We start from the raw sequence: 25,399 nt of genomic DNA, 5'->3' as shown, positions 1-25,399 counted from the left end.
GACTACCAGTAAAATCGATAAAAATTTGAAACCAAAAATTCAGACACTTTGACCTGACTAAGTTTTGCTTAAGTGTTATCTGACATTATCAAGATAAATTTTTTCTGACACAGTTTAACTCTTTATTACCAATTTTTTTTTAACTATAGTGAATAAACTGTATTAATGAATGAAAAGTTCAAGGTGTCTGAATAAATTTTGGTTTGACTGTATTTGATAATATTTTGTTGGAATTAAAAAAAAAAACTAACATTTAATATTGTGACTGATATTTTTATTTGATCATTAAGTTTTACCCTAGCTCCTAACGTTACTGTCATTTGCAAGTATGAGAGCGCCAAATATTCATTTCATTCACTTCTTTGGAGATGTTCATTCAAATGAATAAGTGCAAAGCATTAAGTTAAAAGATTTATTTGCTTCATTGCTTAACTTTCCACATGTCCTATTTTACAGCATTGAAATGTGTTTTAGTGGAAAGATTTAAGTAAGTTTTTGTTTTTTGGCCAATGAATCACACCCAAAAATGTAGGGAGGCAGAGAAAGTTTGTAGCCGTAACTGTAGAAAAGCAGAAAAAAATTAACTAGATCGCTCAGCTCTGAACTCCATCAAACATGTCCAGTGGAGAATTTAAAAAAAGGCTAGTGTTTCAAGATTTTTCTAAAGTTAAATTTTTTTTGACTTGTTTGAGGGAAGCGGGTGACTCACCCAAGGCAGTAAAACAGCCCACATTCGTCACTACACCTGCCCTTTCCGTAGCAACACGTGGTAAGTTAAGAGGCAGGCCTTTGTGTAGCCTCCCACCGCTCTGGAGGAGGAACCGGCTCTGACATGTGGGAGCATCTCAAGAATGCACAGCGGTTTTGACTTGTAGCAGTTAGCAGCCCACAAGGCTTTGAGAGTGACTGTGGGGGCCCTGTGTTTTGCATCAGTGCACCAGAGCACTGCAGAGCTGCACAAGGTCATGGCTTCACAGAGCTATCTTTAGATTGATAAACGAGCTACAGTAGATTAGACATAATGAAAATAAAGAGATACTTGCAGCGTTATCGGGCAGGGAACTGGGAAGTGTGGGTTGAATTCTGCTGCATTATCTGCATTTCTGCCCTACTTTTCTTTTGGTGACATCAGCTTGTATGTCCACTCATCCATCTGGAGTGTCCCAGTTTACTGGGTTGAGTGCATGATTTTTAAATATTTGAGCAAAGGTTGTAGGAAAAGAGCTGCTGTGATGTGGGAAGGCTGTAGCTTTCCTGCTCTCAGTAATATTTGGTCTTCTGTGGAAGATTTACACCTCCTGTATTGATAGCATTTTCACTGATGTGACACAAAGATGTACTGTTTTGGCAGACGCATTCTTACCGGTGACTGACAAGAACATCCATATTACTTCAGAATGTATCAAGTACTCGGATGGATACAGAAGCCAAAGTATTTGTGCTAAGACCGACAACAGCAGAAATACAACAAGTCACATTCAAATCTTTAGGTGAAAGCTGTTAAGGCTAGCAGGGTAATCTCAGTTTTGAAATAAAACTACTACATTGTCTAGGGCTCATATATTGATATTACAATGATTTTATATTGACACTTCAGGACCATGTGGAAGGGTATTTATTTTTAATTGTTTTTAATTATTTATTATGTGTAAATTAATTGTTTTAATTGTTTCATTTATGATTTGTCAATTCATTTATAATTTATTATGTTTTTTATGATTTATTATGTGTTCGTTCAAGAAGTTTCCTATAGTTCAAGCTATGAAGAAGCAGATAATCATGATATTCATTTATTTTGAAACCAGAGTATCTGGCATTAAATATCCATGAACAATTAACTCAACTAAACTTATGTTGAATTGTTGTCATTCTCTAGGGGGGAAAAAAATACCTGAATGAATTGTTTGCATCCAACTATTAAAAAAAAAAAAAAAAATTGTCCTTGGAATAAAATTACAAAGGTTCATCACAGAGTTCATAAAGATGCATTTTGTTTCAAGCACCATTTTCTATTGAAAATATGGACTTGGTGTATCTTAACTTGTGAATTCTTCCTTTACTGTTTGTTCCACAGTGTTTCTTAATTTGTATTCACTCCATATTTAATAAGAAACTGTGGAACTGACACCCATGTCATTCATTTTTGCATCCTTTTAAATGGTTGCTTTAAGCCTTAGCTGTTTTTTAGAACACTAACTGCTTTGTTCCACTGAGGTTTTGTCACATAACCTTTGCGTGATTGATTTTAATGAAGTTTCGCTCTTAATTTGCAGGTCTCACCACAGAGGGCCTTTATCGAGTGAGTGGAAACAAGACGGATCAAGACAACATTCAGAAACAATTCGACCAGGGTACGTACTGATTTTAACTGGGCTCTGTGGGAAATTAGGCTTCATTTGCAGGTGTTTGATGCATGCGGCTAGGACACATGTTAGAAGATATTTCACAAATTGGATAGGAGCCCCTGATAAACTCCAATTTGAAGGGTTAATTTATATATTTGATGTTGGCCACCTCACACAGAGTGGATATCTCGTCAACATTTAGATTCGTTATGGTTCTGTTTAAGACGAACCCTACACAGTAGTATTCATCAGAAAACAGTCTCCGCTTTCTTGGCTGAGTAAGTTGTTTACTCAATTTTAATTTGAAATATATTCACTATAATTATTTTATATAAAATGATATTTGTATGAAATTATATGGATGGATGGGTGTGTATTTATATAGAATTTTGTTTTAATTAATTAATTAATTAATATTATTAACTAAATATTAACAGATATTTAATAAAGATTATATAATAGCTTAATATATAAATATATATTTATGTATTTATGTAGTATGCAGTATTTATATAGTTTGAAGCTACTAATTATATCTTCAACAGTGTAATCAGATTACTGTATTAATTACTCATTAAGTTTTGATGTTAAATTGGTTTATGTAGAGTTGTTTTTTTTAGTCTATACAGTATTTTATGCAATTGCATCATAACTAATTAAATTACAGTAATTAAGCACTTCGTAATGCGTTACACGTATTGTATGCATTATTTTCTTATCATTTCTAACTTATAACTATCAAGACTAGTGAATACTCACCAACATTCACCAGCATGAATGATGAGAAACAGGCCCTGAATTACACAATTATGATCTGTCACACTGTAAATGGACCATTCCTGTAAAAACAAACTTGACATTTGTGGCTTCTGACTGGCTTGGTGCCTGCAGGCCTCCATCAAGCTGTGATTCGAACTAGTTATTAGCTTATGCAGGACATTTTTAGCTTAAATCTCCTTGTGACACATTAAAGTGATCTGTTATATTCTCTTTTTAAAAGCTCAGAATTAAATTGTCACTACGCTGACGATATATTGAGGCAGTTACAGGCTAGCGGTGGGCGGTATGACCGAAATGTATTCCTTGCCATGAGTAATGTTGTTTCACAGAAACTGTTTATATCATAATGTAGTTATTTTGCAAATTCAATGAAAAAAATGGCTTATATAATAAATAACCGTGACTATTGTAGATAATTCAGTGAATGCAATCTTTTACTTCATCTCATTTCATTTTTTTTTTTTTATCTTCTCCTTTGGAACTTGATGGACAGGAATCAAATGATAAGATTATTCATAAAGGAAGTCTGGCATCCATGCAAAAGCACCTTTTAGCACGTTATGTAACACTTGAGTTAAAAACAGTGGCATCAAAATTGTTGTGCTTAGCAAAAGCTCTTTCTCATCTTTACTTTGTGATGTATTTCCAAATTTATTATATTTGCATTCTGGAAAATCTTCAGCCGAGTGACCACATTATTCATTCAGTGAGCCATTGCTTGCCCAAAACAGTCACTATAGGCATCAGTCTGCCCACTGGCCCAGAGCCATTAGTCTTTCTCTCTTTTATTCTTCTCCATCCTCACGATACTGTGAATTGGGTGCTTTTACCCCTTCTTGTGTTCATTCAGTGCCTTTGCGGAGAGATCTAATCTGACAGCTGTCATTTCACCTTAAACCCGGCTCTTACAGCCTCTCTTTCTCCTCCCTTTCCTCTCTCATTCCTATTTATTTTCCTTTCCCCCCCCATAGTTTTCCTTCTATTCTGCTCAATCCCGTTAAATCCGTTTTAGTTGCTTTACCATCACTGATAAAGGCAGTTGGATGCTTACACAAGCTCACACTATTTTCGTTCTTCTCTCAGACCACAACATTGACCTGATAGTGATGGATGTAGCTGTGAACGCCGTGGCTGGGGCCCTAAAGGCCTTCTTTGCTGACCTCCCTGACCCCCTCATACCGTACTCTCTCCATCCAGAGCTAGTGGAAGCAGCCAGTAAGTATCGATTCATTAAATTTCTCAATCATTTCCTCTTTTGTCTGAGGTTTGTGGTAATGGACTGCTTTAGAATGGTCTCATTTTACTAGTTGCATATTGTTTCAACATGTTCATTAAACCTGACAGTTGTGTAGCATTCAGTGGTATGCTTTATCAAACCTTAAAGGCAGGGTAGGTGATTTGCTTCAAAAACATTTTTTGTTATGCTGGTTGAAAGTCTATTCACAACCTGATAGCAGTCACCTAAGTTAAGTGGTCTAAATGTATTTATATGCATTTATATCGTCTGTGGAAGGCGTAGGACCATAAAATGTTAGTCTGATCATATCCCTCGATCAAAGGCTTACCTGCCTGTCAACGTATGTTTTTACATACCCTCGTGCACACTGTTCACGCAGACATCATTCATCATCAGCGTGTTTCATGCTATGCAGAGTTGAGGGAGACATCAGTCACGAGCACCGCAACCAAAACAGCAGCCACGTTTTACAGTTCCTCCTGTACCAAAATAACGAGCTTATGCTGCGTTCACGCTATAACTACCGTAATTTGAAAGAGATGAAAACTCGTGACGTTATACTTGGAGAAGTTCGTGACTCGAATTTATGCGTTGCAGCAGTCAGGTTGTACAGGTTAGTGCTCTTTAAGTTGTTTGTTCATTATTATTGTAATGTTATGTGCTTTGAGATATGAGGTAGTTTAACGCTGTCTCTTGTGACACTTTTATTTGCTCTCTGCTGTACGCGTTCATGTGTTTTGGAGGAGGCGTGGCTTTGGAGACGCACTGAAGGGAGAGTGGGAGCCTCTCTGAAAATGATCTACCCTACCTTTAAATAATAAAGTGTGTGAATTATTATTTTTCTTTTTTCTTTTTCAGTAGTGTTGACTCTACCAGTTTTGTGAGTTTGAAGCGTGTTTTTGGACCAAATCAGGGAGTGTGCGTGTACTTAGTTCAGTTTAGTTTTTTTTTAGTTTGACATGATTTACAGACATGAATAAAATATTTGCAATAATTTTCACACCAACAATTTAGACAGAGTCTGGTAAAATATATTTTAAAATGGAATTTATTCCTGTGATGGCAAAGCTAAATTTTCAGCAGCCATTACTCAAGTCTACTAATATGCTGATTTTCACATTTCACACAAGGATTGAGATCTGGGTTAGCAGCACTCTATTTTATTGCTAGTGTAAGAAGGCGTAAGTCAACCTGTAGTTGACTCCACCTGTAATCATGTGTCTGACTCTAGCTCTAACCTCAGCCTCTCATTCATACATTAGTCTTCACAAGCTGCAGGTGTGCGGCAGTGTGTTGAGGCAAAATGAGGTGGGTTTAGTGAAAAGGCATTCACCTGTCACATCAGCACAGGTTGCGGCTACAAGAAAGACGGGAAGTGTGTCTGCTACAACTATGAGAACAAGTAGAGACCTGCTCGTCTTTTCAGCGGTCAAGTTTTTTTTCTATCCTTTGCATACCCGGTTTCTGCTTTCAGCTACGTTCAATATTAATCCTATCACCACACCGTCTAATCCCAGCCCAAGGTAGCTGAGAAGTCATTTAAATGCATCTGCATTTCCGTTTGATGCTTCCGAGTGCTGAATCTAATCCAGGGCCCCCTGTGACGTACTCCTCGTTATTTCTGATCCTTGCTGCTGTAGATAAATGACATTAAGTGCTGGGATGCTGTTCTCTATGAACGTACTGATATTTCATCTTTATCTTTTCCCTCCCCTCGCATGTTCTCGGCCAGGCAATTGTAGCTCATTGCATCTTATAGAGAAATCTCTTTTTAATGATGTTTAACACACAACTGCAAATCTTCATAATTGTCTTTCTGCTGGAAAAGATTAAATGTTTCAAATCAAATCACCTTTATTGTCACACCACCAAAAGTGGTGGATGAAAGTCTTTGGTACATACTCCAGACAGTGCACAAGACATGACATGTACATAAAATATACAAAATACAATAAATATACAGTGTATACAATACAGTGGTTTCTTATGTGCTGCTTAGTTTTCCATGTTCAGTCCTTGTTGAACATAATTTTTTCCACTGATTGCACATCTCTCTGAATGCTGGATTCTGATGGGTAAATTTGCGGTTAAACATTTTGGATAATATATAGGGATGGACAGATATTGACCATAATGATAATCCTTATATCACTTCTGTGTTCCAACGGTTTTGTGTATCACTACACAAAACCCTTAGCAACCACTCTTAGCAATGTGAACTGTTTGTTCTCAGTTGATATTGTTCATTGAAGCTTACTGTATTATGTAGAAGAGTATTGTAAGAAAGAGATCGATTGAGCGAGTTTATTACCTGCATTCAGATTTAGCATTTTCCTTCAGGTCAGTCCTATGTTCATAATAAAAAATCTGTTTAAATGTCCGATGTATTATCTTGTCCTTTTAACAGTTAAGGGGTTTTTCTATGACTGACAGCGCTAGTCAAAGCATTTGTCAGTTGCGTCTTGTTCCGTGTTCGCAACAATTCAGTCTTTTCAATGTAAAAATCTTTGCTACTGACTGACACACTCATAAAGACAGTCTTTGCCGCCATCTAATGGCGTAATAATGTAACTTCTGTTGCTGTTGCTGACTATTTTTTCTGGTAGAAGGAAGGTTTTTAGTGAAAGTTTACTTCATGTAAGTTGCATTGATACATATTTTTGGCTTTAATATTTGTATTGTGTGGTAACCGTTTTATAAAAGCAATAAAGTACGAGAGGCTAGTGCTGTATTGCTAGTCCGCTTCGCGTCGTGCCTAACAACGCCCTTTAGCCGTGACTTATTCACGATACAGCACAGCCTCTCGTGTAAGTGTATATATAAGTGTGTGTGTGTGTATATATATATATATATATATATATATATATATATATATATATATATATATATAGCTTCCTTAATAAAATGTCATTTACAAATATGTCATGTCTTTATTTAGTAATTTATTTATTTAATAAGTAATAAGCAGGTTAATGTATAAATAGCTAGTTATTATGACAAAATAAACCCTAACAGGAAGTTTTTGTATCAACTGGAAGGAGTTAATGCCACAACTATTTTAAATTTTGAATTTCCTCATTTCTCTGTCTAATGATTTTGTTCAATGTGTCCTTTTCTAGAAATCGTAGACCATTACGAAAGACTGCAGGTGCTTAAGGAAATTGTGAGAAAATTTCCTCCTGTGAACTATGAAGTTTTCAAATATGTCATCAGTCACCTCAACAGGTAAAGCTTCGGCTTCCCCCTCTTTAGTAAAAATAGTTTCTCTTTGTTTATGCTTTGTTAATAAATAATTCATCCCAGTGATCGTTATTTATAAGAGGTTGATTCCCAGAAATCCCCCACCCCCCCAATTTTGTTAACATTATGAAAATATATTATGTAAGACAAAATTGTGTAATATAATAATATATCTTGTGAAAATATATATGTAAAAATAGTTAAATTGTAAATTCATTTGTATCTCCTTCCTCCACCAGGGTAAGTCAGCATAGTAAGACCACGTTGATGACAGCCGACAATCTCTCCATCTGTTTCTGGCCTACGCTCATGAGGCCTGATTTTGAGAACAAGGACACGCTGTCCACCACCAAACTCAACCAGTCTGTCATCGAGACCTTCATCCAGCAGTGCCAGTATTTCTTCTATGGTGGTGACATCACAGAGCCCTCCAGTGCTGAGGGGACTCCTCCTCCACACGGCCACGGCTTAGAGTCTCTGCTGGCCCTGCAGCTCCCTCCTCCCCTCCAACCACAGCAGATCCAGCACCCGCTGCCCCCTGAACCCCTCATATAGACCCCCAGCTCACATTTGGCTGACTGCTACATGCTTGTATGTGTGCGTGTAAGCCTCTTAAAATAAGAAGTGAAAATTATTCTCTTTTTTTTTGTACAAAAAAATGTGACTTGCAGAAAAGACTTTTTTTCCTGTTTTTTTTTTTTTTTCCTTCCCTTTTTTTGTTCCTTAGCCAGACTGAATGAGAGTGAATAAAAACTGTAAAGAAAAATTGTAAAGAAAATGTCAATGTAAATTTGACAGTAAATGTGCAGATTGACTAATTTCAAACATCACAAACTTAAGGAAGATATATTTATAAAACTTTTATTTTGTTTTGTTTTGAAAGACAATGGAGTTGTCAATCACTCACTAAAACCAACACCACATGCACGGCTTGCCATAATGGCAAAGTGTGCCATTTTTCTGCTTGTTTGTCCCCTTTTTATTTTACAATGGACTAAAGATATATTTTTAGGATATTTTTATCTTAAAGACAGCAGTCGTTGTTGGGGTGGTGGTATCCCAAGGCATTTGGGATTGAACTAACATGAGTTTATAAAATCAGGGGCGCCTGCCTAGGATGCACTTTGTCCTACAGACATTGAGCCAGGAGCCCCTCGTACTCTGGAAACCACAGAAAGGGAAACAGCCCACTGCAACCATTTGGCACATCTCAGAGATCCAGGCTTCAGAAGAACTCCTGGTTATCTCCGTCTTGTTTCATGTTTGTTCGTTTCGGTTCCACAGACCATCTTTGGAATTTCTATGGTTCTGTTGATTCATTTCGTGAACTGAATTTGCATGTTCTTTGCCACTTGTAATAACTGAAAGAGTAAGCGCGGAGGAAACCCGTAAATGCTTAACTGTTTTTATGCAAGACTTTTTTTTTTTTTTTTTAACCTAACTTGTTTAAGGGAACATTAAACTGGGGTAAAATTGTTATATATGTTTGTTTGTGTCATGCCATAGTTCGAATTTTAATATCATTATTTTGGCTTTAATTGTTTCCCTAAAATAGGAAAATATAAATATCTCTATATATATACAATATATATAAATGGCGGCATCATTTGATGGCTGATGAAACAAAAATCACGGGGTACTGGAGCTCTGTATAATCTTGTAAAACCTATAATCAGATCTCTTTGTGGTATGATGTATTAAAATTTGGGGTTAGATCCATTGACTGTACTTAATTCCCTATATGAATAAAACTTTTTTTTCTTTTTTTTTATTAGATGGTACTGAATTTTGTTCCACTGTAACAGATGCTGTTTAGAAAGCTTGCAGTCTTTGTGTGGAATACAGCACAACTCAGAGATGTTTAGTTGTGATGCGAGAGCTTGTATGTGAATGGATGGGAACAAAAATGACAAGATTTATCTCAATTGACTCACTAAAACGGAGGAAAGGGCTCAATAGGGTAAGTGTGCAGCTGCTAGGATCCCATTTAGTGTAGTTTTAAAAAAGAGCAACATTATGTTCATATGACTGCCTCATATGATGTACAAACTAAATATTTTAACATCATCTGCTATGTATTATAGTAAATAAATGATTTTGACAAATGATGTTTGCCTGATGTTATTTTTCAGTCGCACATTATATGAAGAAAATAACCAACCAACGGTAGCGTGCCTTTAAAATGTCCCCTGCAACCAGGGTTGCCAGATCTGCGTAACAAAACCAGCTCATTGGCCAGCTAACTCGCCCAAAGACCAAAAATACACCACTCCCATTTCTAAAATACAGAGTAATGTTAATTGTAACATTTAATAATAACTTCTTAAAATCAAATGATGCATCTGTTAACATTATTAATGGACCTGAGCTGACTAACAATCAACAATGTATTAAGTCAAAGACTAATAAATGCTGTATAAAATGCATTGCTCATTGATGCATTAACAAACGTTAACTAATGGGACCTTTTTGTGAAGTGTGACCAATAAAATCATCTTACCTCAAGATTGACAGCTGGGAGTTTAAAAGAAGCCGAACTTCACCCTGCCTGCAATGTTCGTTTGGTATAAAGACGCCTATGAAAGACGCACATTTGTCAGTGAGAGCTCTATGCTGCAGACCTGTGAATGAGGAACGCCACCTTGAGGTGAGGTTATAAACTACACAAACTCAATCCAAGTGTGCGGTAGCTACTGCACTTAATTTGATTTGTTTACATTATTAGGCAGTAGTCACAATCCTTAAGTGTTTATGTTTTGCAACGAAGATGCTAACACAACTAGCCTCAAGCACAAAATGTAGTGTATATGATAAAATATTCGACATTTCTTTGAAAGGAAGTCATGTTCCAGCTTACTCACTTTCTCAGTTGGCTGAAAGCTTTTGCCATCAAAGGTGAGAATTTGAAACGGCCACATACAGTGAAAGGGGGATTGTTCTTACTCTCGAACTCGTAAATTTGATCTCTCAAATTTCTTTGCCTTGTGTAAAGAGTAACAAATCATATAGTTACTCTTAGCTGGAGGTGGAGTTCTTGTGAAATATGAGGTTAGCAAATCACACGGCAAAATTTGCCGTCGAGTGCCAGTTTTTAAAGAATGTTCCTAATTATTTAACAAATGTTTGCGTATGTTAAAATATATTTTTATTCAAATATTATAGTTATAGTAATATCATTTTAATTAATGAAATTATAAAAAATGAAAAATCTGATTATTGAACATAAATCTGGGTAAAATAGTATCTCATGTCTTTCGAAACCTGTATGACTAACATAATGTTCAAGCTGCTCTTTTCTATACTATAAGTGAATGTCCTGTCCACGACCTCAACTTAAATTTGTCATTTCATGACATAAAGATATCAGTACAATATAAAGAATAGGTCATAAAGACCAGGTTTATGATGTGTTTATAGTGGTTTTTTTTTTTTGTCCTTTATGGAGTTTGACAGGACCTGATCCCCATACACTTTCATTGTGTGGAAACAGTAGCATGAACAATCTTCAAAATATCTTCTTTTGTGTTCTACAGGAAAAAAGGAGTCTGAACTACATGAGGGTGAGTAAATGATGACAATGGGCAAATTAGCCACCAAAGGATGCTAAAGATAAAATATGTGTTTGCTAACTGTATAATTGGAAATCTGCATTGTTTTTGTAAACATGGTGGAAAATTTATGACAGAAGTACATGGGAACGGTTAATGCTTGGAGGTGCTGCCAACCACAGACTGCACTAAAACATGAGAGTTCAGTTCAGTTCTGATGGGAACAATGTTAGTCACTTACAGCTGCTCGATCTTAAAGAAACCGCTGACTAAACTGACAATAAAAATGACAATCACATCATTGCTATTTCCCCATTAAAATGGCACACTGCCACATTTTGATTTATTTCGTTATTAGATTTGAAAGCATGTATAAGAGGGCAAAAAGCAATATGGCAGCAGGATTGACACTGAATGAGTTGTCTTGAGATGTTCAGAAGAAATCACTATGAATTTACTTATGAATTGATTAATCATAAATAGTAAATATTTGTTAAAAAAAAAGATCATACTGTGTATGTGTATATGCATATATATATATTTTCCTCATCTTAAATGGCATTTATGCTCATTCAAAACTTTCTAAGGAACATGTTAACATGATAAAATCACATTTTTTAAAGCTCTGAGGGACTGGCTGCCAGCTGTCCAAACAAGCATGTCAAATTTAAGCGTGGCATTTCACCACATCAGTGTCACTGTTCATTTTTTAACGCTTTCAGATTTGTGCCGAAATCCATGGGCGGTGGTGTTTTTTGGCCTTACACATGAAGATGTGTAACATTTAAAGGCAGAAACATTTAAAACATTTAAAGCAGACGGTCAATGCAACATGATACAGCTGACTAAAACATCTGTCAGTGTACTCATTCACACTCATGCCAGGGAACAAACATTTGTTATTTTTTTTTGTTCTACACAGAACTGGAGAAATATACTGAATGAAAAGTGAGACATTCTCGGCCTCTGCCAAAATAAACATCAGAGCATTAGATCCTGAGATAAAACAAAGAAATGAGTTTTGAATTCTTTGGGTGAAAAAGTCCAACAAGCTCATCAATCTGATTCATTTGCCCAAATTGTTGGCAATATGCACTACATGCGTGAATCTCACAAGAACATGTCTTAATCATATTTCACATATACATGTATGTAAAACAATGAAGAGTATGTTTTTGTACCATTGAGTTTTGTTACAAGATTTTACGTAGCACGTTTTTTCGCAACAGTTTCTGTTTTCCCCCCAAATCTCATATATCGCATTACTTTATTGCAAAAAAGTTATAAAAACATAAAAACTAAACTGTAATGTATTTATACATCATGCTAGTATGTTATACTACCTATACACAGTAAAACATTTCTGTATTATGAGAATAATGATAAATCATATGTATATATTAATATTTTACTCAATATATAATTTATATAATATTATTTAATGGTAAATTATTATTATTTAATGGTTAATGGTAAAGTGACCCAGACATGTTTTTCTGAGACTCACACACATGCAAACTTTTGAGGGAAAAAGCCATTTTGGTTTGATCAGACAGCAAAACATCAACTAAGAGATGACAAAACTGTGCTTCTATAAGCTCTAAGTTCTGCTGCATATGGCTGAAATCTTTATTTCACATTATCATAGAGCGCTAAACTGATCCACCGCTGCATTGCTTTGAGTAAAGCGATCATATATTCTCAACTAATGAACAAAGACATGTGGCCAAGATGATGAGAGAAAGCAACAGTCCTGGTACTGTAAAACAATCCTGAGATCGATGATGCTGCATTTTGACCCTTCCAGTTTCTGATTGGCTCCATCAAACCGCACAACCGTTAAAATCAGTTAAAGCTCAATGGAAAAAGTTTGAAGTGCAGCAAAATATAATATAATCATCGGTTCATTCATCAGGACAAAAACGTGTTTGATTTAAGCCAATGAAATTAGTAGTGATCTACAGTATGTCATAAAAAATACAAGCACCCCTTATTAAAGAAAATTATATAATCATTGACCAAAAATTATCCCCCCCCATGAATAGGCCATTATATTACTCAATTAAATCCAATATAACTAATAAAACCAAAAATAAAATAAATTTTCTAGAACAAAAACTGTTCAAGTGTCAAGCAGCTGCAGTCCTAAGCACTTATTATAACTGCTGATTTTTTTTCCTTTTCTTTTTTTGTCCATTCAGATTTATGAAGCGAGACAGTGAACAAGTCATGGTTTAAGCTCACACAGAGATGTGTTTGAAGGCCGCAAAAAAAGTCATCTTTCCCTTTGCTTTTCTATTTAAACGCAGATCAAATGAAGGCAAAACAGTGCAAGAGGTAAATGGTGCAAGAACTGAATGACTCCAGTGAGTAGCAGACGCCGAGATAAGCAGGATGCACCTCTCCAACCAAACAAAGAGCATGAAACGGAGAAAAGGGGGTCCGTCGGTCCACATAGATGGGAACATCATTCCATCGCCACTTCGGAGTCCGTCACAACCCGATGACGTCCCCTGAACAGAGCTGTTAAATGTGTACAACAGGACACAAAAGGCAAGTGCTTGTTTGTTGTGAACACCACCGGCCTCACGATCACCTGTAGTTCTGTTCGTTTGTTCAATTACTATGAGCCCGGAGGGCTGTGGGCATCTCCGTCGGGCCACAGGGTAGCCGGTCGTCCTAATGTAACAGCTTCCGATAAGGAAGGTGACTGCAATTGCTCACTAACTAAATTTTCATACTCGCTACTGTCGTCGTCCTCATCCTCATCCTCCTGGTCTTCCTGGCCGGTGGCCTGGCGGTTCAGGGAATCTGAGCTCGAGCCGTCTCCGTTGCCCAGGCCCAAACTGGGAGATGGGTGGCCGGGCGAGCCCACGGCTTGGGGCCGCGGTAGTAGTATAGCGCTTGGTGAATCTGGAGGCAGTGTGGTGCTGTAGATTGGTGGAGACGTCGAGTTTACGGGTCTCTCTACATTGGGCTCCACCGAGGGACCTGAGAGCACGACTCGAGTCAGCGAAGAGTGTGAGGAGTCGGGAAGGGCAGAGTTATCGGGAAGCGTGACAGCGGCTGCCTCTTGAAGTCCTGTGGGAAAAAATAAAGAAGATTTTAAAAGAAATTCATTCCTTTTTTTTGCAAATTCACATCAGCACATACTTCTCTCTTCCTCAGCGCTGTTACGTTTCCTGAGAGCGATTTCCTCTTTGAGTTTGTTCACTTCTTCTTGGATTTTCTCCCTCACTCGTTCACTTTGATCTACTTCACAACACACCGCCTGCAGAATGACAGAAAATTCATAGATAGCACATCCTCAGCATTATGCTAAATATTATACAAGTATTTCTGGCTGCATTTATTTAAAACATTCAAATGTTATTACCAGGGCTTGACATTAACACCTGCCAACCTGACAAATGCTGTTGGACTTCAACAGTGATGTGTAACACAGTCACTCCTACTAGATACTTGCAACGTAAATCATTTATAAATCAATGCCAACACAGGAGAATACATCAATATGTTTCTAAACTTGTGAACTGTTGTTCATCACGATTTCAAAATAAAAGTTTAAACCTTTGCTTTGAGTTTGCATTAGATTTGATGTCCACAACTCCACATATTCTTGTTTAAGAAATGACAGTGGTTGTAGCATTTCTATCGTAAAGAAGTGGCCAAATATTAAAGATTAAGTGGACATTTCAATTAAATGTTATTTGGTCAATATTACACAGGGTCATGCTGTAAAGTGCAACAACAACAATCAACCCAGTATCGTGTATCATCTCATGAGCTAAGTGTATCATCACAGCCCTAATAAAAAGTAATTTCCCTACAACAAAATTGTGGCTAGTGAAAATGATGAGTGGCTAGTAACTTTGGAAAACCACTAGCCACAGTGGCTGGTGAGCAAAACGTTAAGGTCAAGCCCTTGTTATTATGGCTTACAAACTGTGCTGTATGTTAACAAGCATCTCCTGGATTGATCTTAAAGTTAAGCAGTATAATTGTGTAACTCACCTGCACTCTTTCTTGAAGGGCACTGTACACCTGAAAAATAGCTCGAATGTCTTTCATCACCCCATCCTTATCAAAGAAGTCAGTCCTATAAATAATAATAATAATAATAGTAGTAATGTAATTAGCAATCACATATTTAAGTATTTACTGCAGCAAAAAAAAAAGCACTGGTTTGTTTTATGCTGTGTAGTTTGCATTAAGAATCATGACTTGAGCTGTGTAAATATATGGCCTCAAAGACAGATATATAAATAACTCTCATCTTTTTCTCCACTGATAGACCAAATATTGGCAAGGCTGATTGATCTGGAATATACCAAACCTGATATTGGATACTGCACATTTTCTGTTTTCAAATATTCCTGTGTAAAATAAATATTTCTTTAATATTTAATGAATATAATGAATAAATGCTGAGTAATATGTTTATTGTCAGCAAATTAGAGAATGGGCCTTGCTATGCTTTGCTAGCCAGATCTCTAGATATATTGGTCAACAACTGCTTTTTCAGTTAAAAATACAGTTCAAAAGTTTGTGGTCAGTAAGATTTTTTTTTAAAGAATCTAATAAAAGTATTAGATTCTTCCAAAAAAAAAAAAAATTCTTACTGACCTTCAGCAAAATCTTTCTTTTATTCAGCAAGTATGCATTAAACTGATCAAAAGACATTTACAAAGTTACAAAAGATTTATATTTCAAATAATGTTGTTCTTTTGAACTTTTTATTCATCAAAGATGAAGAATCCTGAAAACAATGCATCACGGTTTCCACAAAAATATTTTGCAGCACAACTGTTTTTAACACTGATAATAATAATATTTTTTTTCTTGAGAACCAAATCAGCATATTAGAAAGATTTCTGAAGGATCATGTGACACTGAAGACTGGAGTAATGATGCTGAAAATTCAGCTTTGCCATTACAGGAATAAATAATACTTTAAAATAGAAAACAACTACTTTAAATGTAATAATATTTCACAATATTACTGTTTTTACTGCATTTTTTAATCAAATAATTACAGCATTGGTGAGCATAAGAGACTTCTTTTGAAAACTTTAAAAACACACTCATTTTCTATTGCTACATTCTGTAACATGTAAATAAGAATATTGAACATTGCAGTCAGGTTGCCTCACCCATGTTCTTTAATGACACTGGCGTAGTTCTTGGAGGTATTCGGCACAGATGAGACTTTATATTCCTGTTGACTGGTGTTGCCCAGGTTTGGGATGCTTAGAGATATCCTCTGATTATACCTGCTGGGATAAATATCAAAATTCCAACAGAAACACTCATAAACACATTATCAGCTACATGGCGCCATTTGCAAACATTATGCACGGTATTATGAAATAACAATAAAAGAGAAACGTCTTTAAACAGTTCAAATGAATCATGATTTTTCTTTTCTTTTTTTTTTTACCCCACAGGATTACATATCTCCATAAGTTTGTATTAAATAGCTTGTACATACTTTCTGTTGGGCCTGAAGAGCACATACTCCAAAGCATGTGTGGAACTATTGGCTGTGGAGATGAAACTGAAGAGGAGGAAGACCAGATCTGGGATGCCAAGTATATTGGTCAACTGCTTATGGATCACCTGCTCCCTAAATGACATCTGCTGTTGGGTGTTCCTTCGAAACCGGTACCAGCCGATAACATTCTGCACAGGAAGAAGAAAGTGAAGTGTGAAGTGGGTCAGCTGATTTAAACACACAAAGAGGCACAACGCAGGACAAAGAATCTGTCAAGGTACCGGTTAATAATTTATTTGTCTCTCTCACATTTTTATGCATATTTTATGGTAACTGCTTACTTTTCTTCTATCCTTGAGGATTCTGTTGAGATTTTCTTCATTGATGTTACCTGCATAGTCATAAAAGCTGCAACATGCAAGACAACTGTAAGTTTGATTAAAAAGAAAGAAAGAAAGAAAGAAATGTGTGTTTCTTATAACATTTAAAGTTTGGGGCAGTAAGATTTTAAAAGATTTTTTAGAAGAAAATAATACTTTTATTCTGCGAAAAGTTACAAAAGATTTCTATTTAAAATAAATGCTGTTCTTTTGAACTTTCTATTCATCAAAGAATCCTGAAAAAAATGTATCATGGTTTCCATAAAAATATTAAGCAGCACAACCTGTTTTGTTTTCAACATTATATTACATAATAATAAGAAATCAACATATTAGAATGATTTCTGAAGGATCATGTGACACTAAAAACTGGAGTAATGATGCTAAAAATTCAGCTTTGTCATCACAGGAATACTTTTTAAAAATATGTTAATATAGAAAATCATTATTTTAAACTGTAATAATATTTCACAATACTACCTTTTACTGTATTTTTTGGTCAAATAAATGTGGTTTTGGTAAACATAAAATACTTCTTTCAAAAACATTTTTAAAAATGGTACCGACCCCAAACTTTTAAATGGTAGTTTATATTTATATAATATACAATAAATCTACAAAATCCAAGTGCCAATGCAGGATGTTCTTACCTAAACAGTTGTGCACAAGGTTCATGATTATGGACCTCTGAAAAGCAAGTAAATGCAAGTGATCAATTATATTCAACATCTGAGTAAAATAATCTAAATTTAAATATCCATATGCATACATGCAACATTAACCTCGAAATGGACAAATAAAAGTATGCAGGCAGTATGCTGTCATGAGCAGAGTTGTCTAGAGGACAACATGACCTTCATAATGACTTCTTACTGCAAAAATAAGATACTATCCGGGCCCACATTTAATGTTGGAGGCCTTTGTGAAATTCTTTGTAAAGTGATCAGAGATGAAGGGGTCTGGGAGCAGCGCCAAACTCAGAAAACATGATCTCTTAATGTTGGAAAGGAGCTATTTCCAGCATTTCTGAGCAAAAAATGGTCTACTTTGATCTCTGAGGCCTCAAGACTTTACTCAGAAATATTGGCTGACACAAACTTAAAAACACAAATCCAGTCAAAGAGTTGGGTGGTTTATCAGGTTATTGACAACCAGGGCTGACTGCTACAGTACTTTGGATGGTTGAGAATGAACAGATTACATCAGCCATATCTTGAACTGATAACACACAGGAAGGTCATCAAGTCCTCACTATGAAACATGTTATGTCTGTGATCTGAGACTGGAATCAACTGAGGTATCCACCAAGGATTTCAGTGATGAGAATGGTCATGAAAATCACTACATTTGTATCTGTAGCTTTAAGACAGTAAAAAAATAATCAAACATGGTTTTACCTATTACAGTGAGGAATTCTGAGCTACCGATGTGCGAGTCGCTGATGTTTAAAGTTTCCTCTTGTCTCACTTCTCCCAACAGGAAGCCCTCCTAAAAGAGTCAGTAAACATTTTTGCTGTACCATCAAAATTGACTTTTGCAGTAAATGATTTATCTATGGCATGCACATCTTTTTTTTTTTTTTTAATTCATGTGCCCTCATAATCTTTAATCAAAGTAACTTCCCCTCCCTCTCGCAGAGACATCTCTTCTCTTTTCTGATGACGTGTTTACTGGCACGAGGCCGGGCCAACCTGTCACTCACATGAGACCGCAGCAATAGCAAACCACAACCATCCAACGATCCAATCAATTCCCAATTGACATAATCATTTTTTTCTTGTTCGAGAAGCCGTTTCACTTAGATATACACATCACAAAAGGGAAGACAAGGCTACAGTTTCATTCCGACTTTAAGATAGAATGTTAATATGGACGTAACTGAAAAGGCACCTTCCACAAACAGGGCCTGCAACTGTTTAAAAATTAAGTAATCATTACCATTATTATTTTTGATTACAGCCCTTTTACTACATACAGCTTTAAACCCTTGTGTGATTTAGCAATTTCCTAGCAATAAACTAAAATTATGCTGTCACGCCATCTGGGCTACTTGGGTTCAGTTCAATTAAATTCCAATGTTACAATTAGGAATTATTCTTTGATCAGTCAGAGATGAGTGTGTCAAGTGGTTAGTGGTTAGTAAACATCATGTATTTAGTTAAGCAGACACAACAATTATGTTAGGCAGTTACTGAAAAACTACTAATGATAAAATATTACATAAAAGTTGTTTGATTTTTTTCCCTTACAGGCCGAATGCCATTTAAAGGTGTATACAGATATTTGATGTGTTTAAAAAACAAACAAAACATGAAATTTGCACCTTTAATGCTCATGATATACCAAAGTGTACATGTTAGTCAAAAGTGCCCAGAATTCATGGAGTAAATATGTTAAAAATAATGCACATTTGTACAAAGAGGTCTGAAAAACAGAAATTTCACTGCTGCAACGAAAGAACAACAGAAACTCTGTTCTCCAGGCACTCAGCACAGCTTCATTGGCTGTTTACGTGTTCAGTTTGCGCAACTAGATTGCAAAGAAATTGCTGATTATGTTTTACAATTAAAATAAAATTAGGTCATGAAGTTGGTTTTGTATCAAAAGCCCACATATAAATGTTTAAGATGCTGACAGTCCATCCCACAAATACGTTCAAATCAAAACTAAAGTGGTTGTCATTTAGGAAAAACATAAAAAAAAATAAAAAAATAAAAAGTCATATCTTTGACAGGTTGAAAACAGGTTAAGCATAACACCTGACCAACTAGCTCAAAACAACTATGCGAAGCCTGCAGGGTCAATGGCAGATCACCTACTTCCTAATGTCTCAAATATTACATTAGAGAGAATGACACAAAGAGCAAAAGGCTATAAAAATTATCATTATCATGTTAAGCAATTTGTGAATACTTCATTCAATATGTCTGTAAGACAATTAAGTTTGCATTTGACAGTTGTTGCTGACAAACAAGTTAGCCAGTCAGCTAATGTGATTATTTGGGGCACTGATACCTATAACACTATGTCGACGAGATTTAATTCACTGAACGCTACCGGGCAGTATACATTTATGATAGCGAGCGATGATACACTGAATAAACGGCAATGCCACTTTCGGGCAAGCTTGTAAAATCCGTCGGCTTGTAGGTTTGCTAGCTGTCACCCCGACTGCGTCTCAAAACCTAGTAAGCTGCCTACCTAGACCGCATTTTGTTTTGCATTAAAGGCGCGTTCTGAGTCAACTCTATTAGAATTACGATATCTAAAGTTACGCAGACATGAAATACTACAAAAATACCAAAGACTTGTAATTCTGAATGTTCTAATGCACCCTTGATCCTTACAAACGCTGTCTAGATAGACAGCTCACCAGGTTTTGATACACAGCCTTTCTGTAGCCACACCAGGAAGATGACACCGGGAAATGAATTAATTCTGATTTGATGGAATAAACGGTTTGTTGTTTCGCTATGCGATCGTGCCCTTAAATATTCAGCCTCAAAGTCAGGTGACAACATACTTACATGGTCAGAATTGCTGTTGGCACTGTGATAGCACACAGAACTAAAAGTGTATCCCGAAATTGACGCCGCCATGATGGAAACATACGCGCCGAGCCCACAATCCTTTGCGCACGCACTGTACAGCCTGCCCATGAATAAACACATCTTCTGTTCAGGTAATGCTGACCCTAAAAAGTGAACAGGCTTTTTTATGTTTGACAGGATGAATTTTGAAATCGTAATAAATAAAATACATAAATGTTATAAATGAAATGCATTTATCAGTTTGGTATATAAACAAAATATTTTCCTTAAAATCCTTACAACTTTATAAATAAAACGTTATTAAAAATACATTTATATACTTACTTGGTTATAGTATTTATCTTACAATTCTTAAAACGTTATAAATAAAACGTTAAAAATAACATTTATCTGCTTATCTGACGGAAAAAGCATAACTAAAAAAAAAAAAAATAGAACAACCAAAACAATAATAATCAAATTCTGACATATTACTTACATAATTGCAAATTCATTAACTGTTTTTTGAAGTGCACCATTTGTCAACTGTATGTTTTTTAATTTTAATATTTATTTTATATATTTTCTTTTGAGACCCTTCATTATTATTTCATATTTTTAATTTATATTCATGTCAAATTTGTATCGCTTTGCATTCAATTTTGAATATACAATAAAAGTGTTCAACTTTTAACCTTTATTTTGAAGTGTCACGCCAGGCGATTATCACGTTCCGTATTACGGACACCGGAAGTTGATGAGACGGGACGTCATGATGGAATCGTCAGTGAGCAGCACACATGGGGCAGAAGACTGTCTGGTACAGTGTCCAGAATCAGAAGAAGAGTTTGCTCCGTCAAAACTAGGAACAAAGGAGTAGTAAGAGATTTTGCTTGATTAGTTCGCCCTGGTATTAGTCGATCTCATATGGTAGGGAGAAAACTAGCACATGGGTTACATTTATGTTTTTGCTTCTATGACACCACACATGGATATTTTATATTCTGCCCAGCAACTGCTGCAAGTGAAATGTTACACCAAATAAAAACCAAACAGGATTGCTTTGAATGTAGTCTGACTGATGTTGGTAATTAAGTGTTTTTTTTTTACCAACTGGCTTTTCTACTGTTTTTCTTGAAGCTGGGATGATGCTTATAAGAGAGAGCTGCAGACTTACAAAGATATTGGAGATGTGGGAGAAATATGGTAATTTTGCTGTTTTGTGTCACATCACTCTAAAAATAACTGTTAAAAAAAAAAGAAAGAAAGAAAAGAAACAAATGTACACAGTAAAATGCCGTTTTCCGTTGAAACAGTAATATACTGTAAAAACGATACATTCTGGCTATTATTTGTCATTTTTAGGAAAGTAACCTATAGGCTACTTTCTCGAAAACGACAAATATTATCCAGAATACATTGTTTTTAAGGTTTTTTTATTATTATTATTTATGTAGTGTACTTGTTTATGAAGGCCCTTGCATATTATGATATCCTCCTGAGACCCAGAAAAAAAAAAGTTTTTTGAATTTAGTATTTTTTCACATCATTACATTGTTTAGAGCACAAGAAACAAATAAAAAAAACAAAAACATTTTTTAAACATTTTATTCATATGTTATGCTATGTCCTCTGTAGTGGACACCAGGAGTTGTTTAAAAAATAAAATAACATGAAATGACATGTATAGGCAAAAACAGTGGGATTTTTTTTAATCACCAATCAATTTTAAGGCTTCAGGATTTTTTTTAACCAAACTTTGTATAAAGATGATTTTCAACTATGTTATGAATGATATAATGGAATTAATTGATATACCATTTTACTTTATGCAATATGTGGGTAAAATGGCAATACATGGGTTTTCCCATTCAATACAATGTATCTATACACTGTATCTAATTTGCATATTAATGTGTTCTTGGGGCAACATGCGATGAAAAAAGAAGTGTAATAATGGGAGTAATAATTGGCAACATTTTCATAATAATATCTAATAATTAATAGGAATATTGATGTATAATTTCTTTCCCTATTCACTTGTTGTATCTCCTAAAATGCCTGATAAACATGATTTAAGTCCCGGTGTCCTCTACAGAGGTCATGTATGAAATCAATGTCCTAACAGAAACAGAAAGTAACAGAAAGTCATATTTTGATTTCAAACCCCATAACATTTTCCTGAGATTTATAGCGAACAGTTTGAAAATTAATCCGATTTAAATGATAATTACAAAATATTATCATATTTCCATAAGAGTGCTAATTTTCATTTTCAGTCATATTTAAAGACCAAGAAGTTGTTGTTGTCATGACGAAACCTCTAAAAATTTGGTATCTCTGCAAAGCCCTGAATGTGCTCTTTACAGGACATCCAGAATTAAAACTGTGACATGTATGATGTCAGAGAAAATCACTAAAATATAATGTCCACTACAGAGGACACAATTCTGTTCCTGGGTCCCAGGAGGATATGAATCTAAGCCAGCACTATCTTCTGGTGTGTTAGTTGTGTTCTGCAATTTAGGACAATATAAAGACTGCAATTCCTATGCCCCTGGTCAACCTTTAGGTTTGGTGAGGAAAGCATGAACAGAGTGATCAGATGGATGGAAGCACAAAATATATCTGAAAATGCTGCCATACTTGACATTGGGACTGGAAATGGGATGTTTCTTGTGGAACTGGCAAGTCAAAAGTTCACTGTATAACTGCATTTAGTTATGTACTGTATATTTAATCACTCTATTCATTTAAATACTTTTTGTAATCATAAAAATGTAAATTAGTATAACTATAAATGATGATAATCACATGAATTATCCCTTAAGGCCAAACATGGATTTTCAAACCTTACTGGAATCGACTATTCTAAGGCTGCTGTAGAGCTCACCATAAATATTCTGCAAGAGGAAGGCTTAAAAAATGTTAAAATTCAGGTAGTGGAAATAATTTGTTTTTAACTTACATGAATCCAGTAAATAAATTCACTGCTCAACTAAAGAGCGCAAAATGAAGAATTTCTGTTTGTCTTTGTGTTTTGCATGTGACTTCAGGTGGAGGATTTCTTGAACCCCAGCACAGAATTGAAGGGCTTTGATGTATGTATAGATAAAGGCACATTTGATGCCATTAGTTTGAGCCCAGAGGACAGAGAGGAGGCAAAAAAGCGCTATGTGACCTCTTTAAGAACTGTTATGCAACCAGGCAGCTTCTTCATCATCACCTCCTGCAACTGGACCAAAGAGCAGCTGCTGCAGATCTTCAAACCTGGTACCAGAGCTAAAGCACATTTCTTTAACTAACATTGTTTCAAATACTGTAATGATTGTAAAATAATTGTTTCTTTCAGGTTTTAAGTTGGTACATGAGCTGCCCACCCCCCGTTTCCAGTTTGGTGGTGTAACGGGTAACAGTGTGACAGCTTTGGTATTTAAACGGATTGACTGATCTTCAAGTTTTTTTAAATGTTCATTTTTTCACCATTGATTCAATTCTATAATAAACTCTTTTTGGAAAACACTTGTTTTTCTTTACTATAAAGATAATGCAAAGTAATTAAATTTTGATTTACCGGTTACATATAAACTGGTGTAGTATACGGAGATTAATACATGAGACCAGTATTGAGCTAAATTTGATGTTAACATTATGTCCATTTTTACACTGTTCTCATAAAGTTGATGTCTCATATATAACAGAAACATAAAGTTTATGGCTGTGTACAGTGTCAGATAGTTATTTTTTTATCTTTGTATGTTGAATTTATCTTAAGATTTGAGTAATGCATTTTTTTTTCTTAATGTATTCTGAAACTATTGGGGCCATACAAAGGACTTAAATTTAATGAGAATGGCAGTTGTAATGAAGTGCATTGGAACTTGTTAAATGTTTACATTACCATTTAATTGTTTGTTTTGATGCCAAGTTTTCAGGCAGCACTGTAAAAGCTAATTTAACACCGAATTATAAAATCATTTTAACTAAATTGTCAAAAGCCCCTTTATTTGTGCTACATAATTTGTTAATACATTTACCAAACATCTAGTAATTTAGCTATTTTCACGGACCAGAGCTTCATCTGAAGCTTTCATAACGCAAGGAATTATGGAGTCAAAATCACGCCATATAGTTTTGCAAAAGAATAAAGTATCCACCCTACTTGTGTGTGGGTTCAGAAACATGATATTAACTCATTTTTACTGAGTTTCCATCAAAAGTTTGTACAATATAGTAGCTATGACAATTTTAGGACCTTGTTATTAAAACTACCAAAAGCTTATGGCTGCGTCCGAAAACTGGAAAATGCTGCCTTCGAAGGACACGTCTCAAGGTAGGAAGGCATCAAGGCATGTCTGAATCCAATGTTAGCTTCACTTCCTGCTTCCTGAGATACCTTCATCTGGGGCACGTTCAAGCTCAAACCGGTGCGCAACCTTTTGCTACGGTTTCCGGGTTGAACGACATGTTTCCTGGAAAAGGTGTGCAACGGGTTTGAGATACGTTTTCTCTTGTTTGGTGGGTGTGTCAAAAATGTCAGCCCAATCAGTATCAACATGCATATAAACCTCGCAGTATTAAAGAAACAGCTCGTAAATGTTTTAACGTCAAAATAAATTCACAAGAGCACGTGTTTGCACATGTTTATTTACATTTATGGCAAAATAACTTAAATAATAAGAGCAGAAGTACAGATCTGGAACTTCTTTAAGTCTGTCTAAATATCAGTAATTGCAATGTCTTCTGGTCCATCCTTTCCTTAGAAAGGTGTGCTAGACACTGATTAATGTAACATAAAAATACTATACTTTTATATTTTGCTGTTGTATTGTGGAGTGATACTTT

General features: G+C 35.5%; 3 protein-coding genes and 1 long non-coding RNA gene across 6 annotated transcripts in view; 3 read left to right on the top strand and 1 right to left on the bottom strand.

Annotated features, from left to right (window-relative positions):
* The window catches only part of arhgap5 (Rho GTPase activating protein 5), a 33,882-nt gene extending 24,172 nt beyond the window's left edge, over nt 1-9,710 (top strand). For both annotated transcript variants that reach the window (XM_051867246.1, XM_051867247.1), the window contains exons 4-7: nt 2,274-2,351; nt 4,209-4,340; nt 7,482-7,587; nt 7,842-9,710. In XM_051867246.1, the coding sequence (XP_051723206.1) occupies nt 2,274-2,351; nt 4,209-4,340; nt 7,482-7,587; nt 7,842-8,157 (632 nt within the window). In that variant the 3' untranslated portion in view covers nt 8,158-9,710. The remainder of the gene's footprint in view (nt 1-2,273; nt 2,352-4,208; nt 4,341-7,481; nt 7,588-7,841) is intronic.
* Nucleotides 9,711-10,266: 556 nt separating this feature from the next.
* On the top strand, nt 10,267-12,508 carry LOC127498179 (uncharacterized). Its single transcript, XR_007925825.1, has 2 exons — nt 10,267-10,497; nt 11,136-12,508. It is a non-coding gene; the product is annotated as an uncharacterized LOC127498179 (long non-coding RNA).
* Nucleotides 12,509-12,749: 241 nt separating this feature from the next.
* On the bottom strand, nt 12,750-20,700 carry abraxas2 (abraxas 2, BRISC complex subunit). Of its 2 annotated transcripts, none has more exons than XM_051867243.1 (9): nt 20,552-20,700; nt 18,422-18,512; nt 17,675-17,711; nt 16,986-17,052; nt 16,642-16,832; nt 16,304-16,426; nt 15,165-15,249; nt 14,304-14,421; nt 12,750-14,231 (listed from the first exon to the last, which is right to left on the bottom strand). In XM_051867243.1, the coding sequence occupies exons 1-9, from the start codon at nt 20,693-20,695 to the stop codon at nt 13,774-13,776; spliced, it is 1,314 nt and encodes a 437-aa protein (XP_051723203.1). In that variant the 5' UTR covers nt 20,696-20,700; the 3' UTR covers nt 12,750-13,773. The 2 variants fall into 2 exon arrangements, with proteins under 2 accessions (XP_051723203.1, XP_051723204.1); XM_051867244.1 differs by having other exon boundaries at nt 16,304-16,423.
* A 562-nt stretch (nt 20,701-21,262) lies between these two features.
* On the top strand, nt 21,263-24,076 carry eef1akmt2 (EEF1A lysine methyltransferase 2). Its single transcript, XM_051867245.1, has 6 exons — nt 21,263-21,433; nt 21,695-21,760; nt 23,127-23,241; nt 23,386-23,493; nt 23,611-23,827; nt 23,907-24,076. Exons 1-6 carry the CDS (start codon nt 21,312-21,314, stop codon nt 24,002-24,004), a joined length of 726 nt encoding a protein of 241 aa, XP_051723205.1. The 5' UTR covers nt 21,263-21,311; the 3' UTR covers nt 24,005-24,076.
* The last annotated feature ends 1,323 nt before the right edge of the window (nt 24,077-25,399 follow it).

Source organism: Ctenopharyngodon idella, chromosome 17 (genome assembly GCF_019924925.1).
Source record: "Ctenopharyngodon idella isolate HZGC_01 chromosome 17, HZGC01, whole genome shotgun sequence".
Lineage (NCBI taxonomy): Eukaryota > Metazoa > Chordata > Actinopteri > Cypriniformes > Xenocyprididae > Ctenopharyngodon > Ctenopharyngodon idella.
Note: the sequence above shows the minus strand (reverse complement) of the source record. Positions and strands in the feature narration are given on the sequence as shown.